The sequence below is a fragment of the Dasypus novemcinctus genome, unplaced genomic scaffold (assembly GCF_030445035.2).
Source record: "Dasypus novemcinctus isolate mDasNov1 unplaced genomic scaffold, mDasNov1.1.hap2 scaffold_174, whole genome shotgun sequence".
In the NCBI taxonomy this organism is placed as follows: domain Eukaryota; kingdom Metazoa; phylum Chordata; class Mammalia; order Cingulata; family Dasypodidae; genus Dasypus; species Dasypus novemcinctus.
The window spans coordinates 343,898-351,377 of record NW_026688162.1 but is presented as its reverse complement, the minus strand read 5'-3'; the positions used below and the strand labels follow the sequence as shown (position 1 = coordinate 351,377).

At 71.5% G+C, this 7,480-nt stretch overlaps 1 protein-coding gene across 1 annotated transcript in view; it reads right to left on the bottom strand.

Moving 5' to 3' along the window:
• Window positions 1–7,480, bottom strand: part of EPS15L1 (epidermal growth factor receptor pathway substrate 15 like 1) — an 82,695-nt gene that overhangs the window by 36,554 nt on the left and 38,661 nt on the right. The window contains 5 exon segments of the mRNA XM_058292630.1: window positions 478–759; window positions 2,698–2,783; window positions 3,749–3,905; window positions 4,483–4,640; window positions 5,978–6,211. Of these exon segments, the coding sequence (XP_058148613.1) occupies window positions 478–759; window positions 2,698–2,783; window positions 3,749–3,905; window positions 4,483–4,640; window positions 5,978–6,211 (917 nt within the window).

Sequence of the window (7,480 nt, the reverse complement as noted above, 5' to 3'; positions counted from 1 at the left end):
CTCCACTACGGCTTTCTGGATCCCAACAAAACCATGACATCTGAGGAGTCTGCTCGTCAAATCGATGAGAGGCACTGACAACTGCGCACCTACAGCCGGCATCGGTCAACAGAAAGGGCCCGATTCCTCTCCACGGCAACGCCCGACGGCACGTTGTATGTACAACCAACGCTTCAAAAGGTGAAGGGATCAGGTTACGTTTTGCCTCGTCCGCCAGATTCAGCCAGATTCACCTGACGTCTCGCCAAAAGACTATTATTTCTTTAAGCAGCTCGACTACCTTTTGCAGGGGAAATGCTTCCAAAATCAGCAGGACGCAGGAAATGCTTCCCACGAGTTCGTCGAATGCCAACACGTGGGTTTTTACGCTACGGGAATAAAAAACTTATTTCTTGTTGGCAGATGCGTGATTGTTAGGGTTCCTGTTTTGGTTAATAAAGATGCGTTCGAGCCTAGTTATAACGATTTAAAATTCACGGGCCGAAACTGCGATTCCTTTTGCACCAACCTAATTCCGTCTCGACCAGAAAAGAGAAGTCCTGACCGCGGTGACGAGAACGTGCGGCGCGTCCACTCCGGCCTGGGGGAGCCCAATCCCCCTGGGCAGACCCTCCCCGGCCCCCCGCCCGAGCTGGCCTCGTCTGCTCTACGCGCCGCGCCACCGCGGCAGGGAGGCGCCGCCTCACCTGGACTTCGTTCGTTTTCTGCCTGATGGCCTCTTCCTTTTCTCTGATGTCCTGTTCCAGCGAGTACTTCTCCCTGCACGGCCGGAGAGGTTTCACCTCGTCAGCGGACGGGGCCGGGAGACGAGAACGGCGACCCCCAGGCTTGTCAGCAGTCCCCGCAACCGAGCCGCCCGGGCGCCCCTCTGCAGGGGCTGGGGCTGAGGACGCCCCCGGGGCCCACCTCGAACCCCATCTGCCCGTGCGGGGGGCTGCAGGGCAGGTGAGACCCCCCCCAGCCTGACCCGAGCAGCAGAAGGGACAACGGAGGGACAAGGTGGGGCGGCCTCTCCGCGGCGCTGGCGACAGAGCAGACGGGGTTCGCGTGAGAGCACGTGGCGGCCGCAAGCAGCCCCCGCGGGGCGCCGGCAAGGAGGCGGGGATCTGCCGACACCCCACGAGCCTGGGGGTGCGTTCTCGCCAGAGCCCCCGGGGAGAGGCTGGCGCTGGGGCCCTGACCGGGCCTCCTGGGGCCTGGACCGAGAGCCGGGCGAGCCCTGCCCCCCGGGGCTGGGACCCGGGGCCTCGGGTGCTGGGAGCGCTGTGTCCACAGGCCACGGACGCCCTCTGGGCCCCGCTCGCGGCGCGCCCTGCTCGGAAGCCATGTGTGGGGCCGGGGACCCCCCCTCGTCAGGAGCTCTGGGGCCACCAGGAGGTGTGGGAGGGACAGGCGGCCGCAAAGGACGCTGTGCAGGGTGACGCTGGGAGCGGCCTGGGACGCGGGGAGAGCCACGAAGGACGTGGGACGGTGGGGGGCAGCGCGAGGCGTAGAGGGTGCCGCAGGGGGGTGCCGGGGAGGGGAGACCAGCGGGCAGGAAGTGGCAACGCCTGCACAGGGGCAAGCGCGGCTTCCCCGAGTGGCGCCATGGCAGCCCCCTCACTGCCGTGTGCGCGTCCGTGAGCCGCGCCGCCTGCCTGGGGACTAGCAAGTCGCCCCCCACGTCGGGGGGAACGCCCCCAGAACACACGGCGCCTCCCAGGTGCACCTCGCGGCGACCGCGCTGACTCCGGGGGGCAGGACTCGAGGACGGGGCGCGCAGGAGGCCGCAGACGCCATCCCCAGCAGCGGCACCGAGCCCCGGGCGGTGTGTGTGGGGGGGGTGGCAGGCTCCCCCATGCCCGACGGCGGCCCCGGCCCCCGCAGGCGCCCCCACTTCCAGGCCCGTCCTGCGTCCGGCCTGTGGCCCACGATCTCGCAGGTCCAGCCCGCCCGGCGCCGCGGGCTGCTTTCTAGAAAGCTCCAGCCCCGGGACCGGCCCGGCGAGGCCGCGGTGCGGGCAAAGGGCAGGCCGTCGGCCGGGGGTGACGCCCGCAGGCGCGGCGGGTGGACGGCACAGCTGGGGGGCAGAGGTGGCGTTTCCAGCCAAGCACGAGCCCTGACCCCTGGACGGAGCCCCGGGGGTCTCTGCCGCTGCCCGGCGCCCCGACATCCCGGGGGCGGAAGGAGCTGCTGCGCCCCGAGCGGGCGGCCGAGCGGCCTCTGACCCCACGGGACGGGCGCCGCTGCGGGGCCCGGCGACGCCGCCCCAAGCCGTGGCTGACCGACGCCCTCGTCCCATTGTGGAGCACCGGAGGAGGCGCAACCGCGTGGGGACGGGCCCGGGACGGCATGGCCGCAGGTGCCGGCCCAAACAGAACCAAACTGAGGACGGGATTGCTCGCGCTCCCCGGGCCGATCTAGAAACTCCCGGGAGGCTGTGTGGAGCGTCGGGTGCTGGCCCCGCGACGAGGCGACGGGCCCGAGACGCCGGCCGAGGGCTGGGAATGGGCGTGAGCCGGGGAGTGGACGGTGGCCCCGGGGCGGGCGGGGTGCGACACGGGCTGCGCGCGGGTGGGGACGGCGGGCGCTCCGGCGCGCCAACGTGCCAGAGAGCGGGTAGGGCGGCCCCCGCAGCGCGCAGCCCCCGGGACTAGTGCGCGGGAGGCCTGAGCGGGGGTCCCCAGCCCGCGGGGGTGGGAGGGCGTGCCCGCGCACCGCTGCAGCTGCGCGATCTCCTGGCTGATGTCGTCCAGCTCCTTCACGCCGGTGAACTCCCCGGGCCCGGGCGCCGCCGAGCCGTCCTGGAAAGAGACGCGGGCGCAGGGCGGGGCGTCAACAGGCGGCGACAGCGACGCGGAGGCCGAGGGTGGCAAGGCCGGGAGGACGGTGAGCCTCGTTCACAGACGGGCGGCCGCCGCCAGGGGCGCGTGGGAGGCCCCACACTCCAGCCCGTCTGTGTCGGGGACCCCCGCATCCCCCCAGCCTCCTCTAAGTTGGGGCTCCCCGTTCCCCCCAGCCTCGTCTAAGTCGGGGCTCCCCCGCCCCCAGCCTTGTCTGTCTCCCTCAGGGCCCCCCGTCCCCCCCGGCCTCGTCTGTCTCACTTGGGGCCCCCCTGCCTCCCCAGTCTCGTCTGCATCTAACTCGGGGCTCCCCGTCCCCCCCGCCTCGTTTGCGTCTAACTCGGGGCCCCCCATCCCCCCAGCCTCGTCTGCATCTAACTCGGGGCCCCCCGTCCCCCCTGCCTCGTCTGCGTCTCCCTCGGGGCTCCCCAGCCCCCCAGTCTCATCTGCGTCCCCTCGGGGGCCCCCCGGCCCCCCAGTCTCGTCTGCGTCTCCCTCGGGGCTCCCCGGCCCCCCAGTCTCGTCTGCGTCCCCTCGGGGGCCCCCCCATCCCCCCAGTCTCGTCTGTTTCTAACTCAAGGCTCCCCGGCCCCCCAGTCTCGTCTGCGTCTCCCTCGGGGCTCCCCAGCCCCCCAGTCTCGTCTGCGTCCCCTCGGGGGCCCCCCCATCCCCCCAGTCTCGTCTGTTTCTAACTCAAGGCTCCCCGGCCCCCCAGTCTCGTCTGCGTCTCCCTCGGGGCTCCCCGGCCCCCCAGTCTCGTCTGCGTCTCCCTCGGGGCCCCCGTCCCCCCGCCTCGTCTGTTTCTAACTCGGGGCTCCTTGGCCCCGTCTGCGTCTCGCCCCCTGCACCCCGCCCCGCGGCCGCAGCGCCTGGAGGCGGCGGGGAAGCACCCGCGCTGGGCGCTGGGTGGGGGCGCGGGGACTCACCGGGCCGGGCGTGGCGCGCTCCGAGGGGGGCACCATGTCTGGCGAGAGGGCCTGGGGGGGCTCGGCGCCCTTGCTGACCTTCTGCTGGATGAGGTACATGGCCAGCGCAAACTGCTCCCTGCTCAGCTTCCCCAGCTGCCTCGTGTCGGCCAGCGCCCTGCGGACGGGGGCGGTGACGTGGGCGCCCGCCGCCGAGGCATGGGCAGGGGTGCCGCCGGCCCGCCCACCGCCCCGCACCGCCCCGCGCCCCCAGGGCCCGCGAGGGCCCCCGCCTGGCCTCCTGACCGCCCCGGCGGTCAACGGGCCAACGGCGGTGACTCCAGCTGTCGGGACCCGGGGCCCAGTGGACGCTGCGCCGAGCGGCGCGGGCCCTGTCACAGGCCACCGAATTCCACGCACAGGGTCCCTGGACATCCTCCCCACGCTGCTGGCCTCGGCCACGGCAGGGCTGTGGCACGGCGGTCCACGTGGACCACCGGCACGCCCCTGCCCCGCGCCACCGCCCGGGGGCCGTCCTGTGCGGCCATCCATCGTCCTGGGGGTCGCCCGGGCTCCGGGGAGGGGAGCGGCTGCCTCGCCCAGGACCCCCAGGAGGCCGGAGCGCGCGGGCGGCTCGGCCGCTCCCGGAGCCCACGCTGCCCTCACGGAACCTTCCGGGCCCCCGGGCTGGCTAAGCCCCGCGCCCCGACGGGCTGCGGCTGAGGCGTGGCCTCCCCCGGCGCCGCCGCGCTCACCAGATGTGCGCCAGGAGGCCCTGGGAGAGGCCCGAGTGCATGAAGATCTCCTTGGCCGCCTGGCCGCTCACGTAGCCGTCGGCGTCCAGGTCGGTCTTGAGGAAGATCTCGTCGAAGCGCAGCTTGTCCGCCGCCGGCACCACCCAGGTCCCTGCGGGCTGGGGCGGGGGCCAGGCTGCTTGGAGCTCTTGAGGTGGCGGGGGCCGGGGGGGCGCACCCCCGAGCCCTGGCTCCCCGGGGGCCCGGGCCCTGGTCTGCTGGGTGTGCTTTCGGGGGGCGCCGGGGGCGGGGCGCGGGGCCTCCCGGCGGCGCAGGTGCTGCCCGGCCGAGGCGCGGCATCCACAGCCCGCGCGCGCCCCCTGGCGGCAGGACCGTGGAAGGGCCGCCTCCTGTGCCTGCGCCCGGTGTGCAGGCGGGCCACGCCTGGGCCCTCCCCGGGCTCTACCTGGGGACAGGCAATACCTGGGTCCTCCCCGGGCTCTACCTGGGGACAGGCAATACCTGGGCCCTCCCTGGGCTCTACCTGGGGACGGCCGTACCTGGGCCCTCCCCGGCCTCTACCTGGGGACAGGCCGCACCTGGGCCCTCCCCGGGCTCTACCTGGGGACAGGCAATACCTGGGTCCTCCCTGGCCTCTACCTGGGGGCAGGCTGTACCTGGGCCCTCCCGGGCTCTACCTGGGGGCAGGCTGTACCTGGGCCCTCCCGGGCTCTACCTGCGGACGGCCGTACCTGGGCCCTCCCGGGCTCTACCTGGGGCACGGCTGTACCTGGGCCCTCCCGGGGCTCTACCTGGGGACGGCCGTACCTGGGCCCTCCCTGGGCTCCACCTGGGGACGGCCGTACCTGGGCCCTCCCGGGCTCTACCTGCGGACGGCCGTACCTGGGCCCTCCCTGGCCTCTACCTGGGGACAGGCCGCACCTGGGCCCTCCCGGGCTCTACCTGGGGACAGGCCGCACCTGGGCCCTCCCCGGGCTCTACCTGTGGACGACCGTACCTGGGCCCTCCCGGGCTCTACCTGCGGACGGCCGTACCTGGGCCCTCCCCGGGCTCTACCTGTGGACAGGCCGCACCTGGGCCCTCCCAGGCTCTACCTGCGGACGGCCATACCTGGGCCCTCCCGGGCTCTACCTGGGCCCCCCCGGGCTCTACCTGGGGGCGGTACCTGGGCTCCACGGGCTGCACCTGGACCCCCCCCCCCCCTCTACCTGGGGACGGTACCTGGGCCCCCCGGCTCTACCTGGGGGCGGTACCTGGGCTCCACGGGCTGCACCTGGACGCCCCCCTTCCCCCCCCCCCCTTCCCCCCCCCCCCCCCCCCCCCCCGGCTCTACCTGGGGACGGTACCTGGGCCCCCCCGGGCTCTACCTGGGGGCGGTACCTGGGCTCCATGGGCAGCACCTGGACACCCCCCCCCACCTGGGGGCGGTACCTGGGCCCCGCTGGGCTCCCCGGGCTGCACCTGGGCCCCCCTGGGCTCCGCCGGGGGACGGTACCTGGGCGGGCTTCAGGCTGTGCCGGGGCGACAGGCTGCCAGTGCTGTTGAGGCTGCTGGCGCTGCCGTGGGAGGGCGTGGAGCGCAGGCTGTCCTTGGGCGGGGGGCTGGCGGGCAGGACGGGCACGGCGCCCGGGAACACCGCCTTCTTCCTTTTGGACGGCGGGACGAGGGACGGGGGCAGGACGGAGGGGACCGGCTCCTTCTCCAGGGCCCGGTACACCAGGTGCATGGCCTGCGGGGCAGACGGGCGTGACGGCGCCGTGGCGGGGATGGCCCGGGCGCGCTGAGGAGGCGCCAGGCCCAGCGTGGAGGGCAGGCCTCCCTCCTCAGCTAGCTTGCCGCGCGTGAACGGCCAGGACACCTGCGCCATCACGGGACACCTGAGCCGTCACGGGACACCTGAGCCATCACAGGTCACCTGTGCCCATCACAGACACCTGCACATCACAGGAACACCTGAGCTGCCACAGGGCACCTGTGCAGTCATAGGAACACGTGTGCCATCACGGGACACCTGCGCATCACGGGACACCTGCGCCATCACGGACAACTGCACAATCACAGGGACACCTGAGCCATCACAGGTCACCTGTGCCCATCACAGACACCTGCACATCACAGGAACACCTGAGCTGCCACAGGGCACCTGTGCAGTCATAGGAACACGTGCGCCATCACAGGACACCTGCGCATCACGGGACACCTGCGCCCATCACGGGACACCTGTGCAGTCATAGGAACACGTGTGCCATCACGGGACACCTGCGCATCATGGGACACCTGTGCCGTCACGGACAACTGCACAATCACAGGGACACCTGAGCCATCACAGGACACCTGAGCTGCCACAGGACACATGAGCAGTCATAGGAACACCTGAGCCTGTCACGGACACCTGCGCCGTCATGGGACACCTGCACAATCACAGGCCACCTGCGCCCATCACGGACACCTGTGTATCACAGGACACCTGCGCTGTCACAGGACACCTGTACAATCACAGGACACCTGCACAATCACAAGAACACCTGCGCATCACGGGCCACCTGCGCATCACGGGCCACCTGCGCATCACGGGACACTTGCGCCCATCACGGGACACCTGTGCAGTCATAGGAACACGTGCGCCATCACAGGACACCTGCGCATCACGGGACACCTGCGCCCATCACGGGACACCTGTGCAGTCATAGGAACACGTGTGCCATCACAGGACACCTGCGCATCACGGGACACCTGCGCCCATCACGGGACACCTGTGCAGTCATAGGAACACGTGCGCCATCACGGGACACCTGCGCATCACGGGACACCTGCGCCCATCACGGGACACCTGCACAATCACAAGAACACCTGCACAATCACAGGAACACCTGCGCATCACGGGCCACCTGCGTATCATGGGACACCTGCGCCGTCATGGGACACCTGCACAATCACAGGACACCTGCGCTGTCACGGGACACCTGCGCCGTCACGGGACACCTGCATAATCATGGGA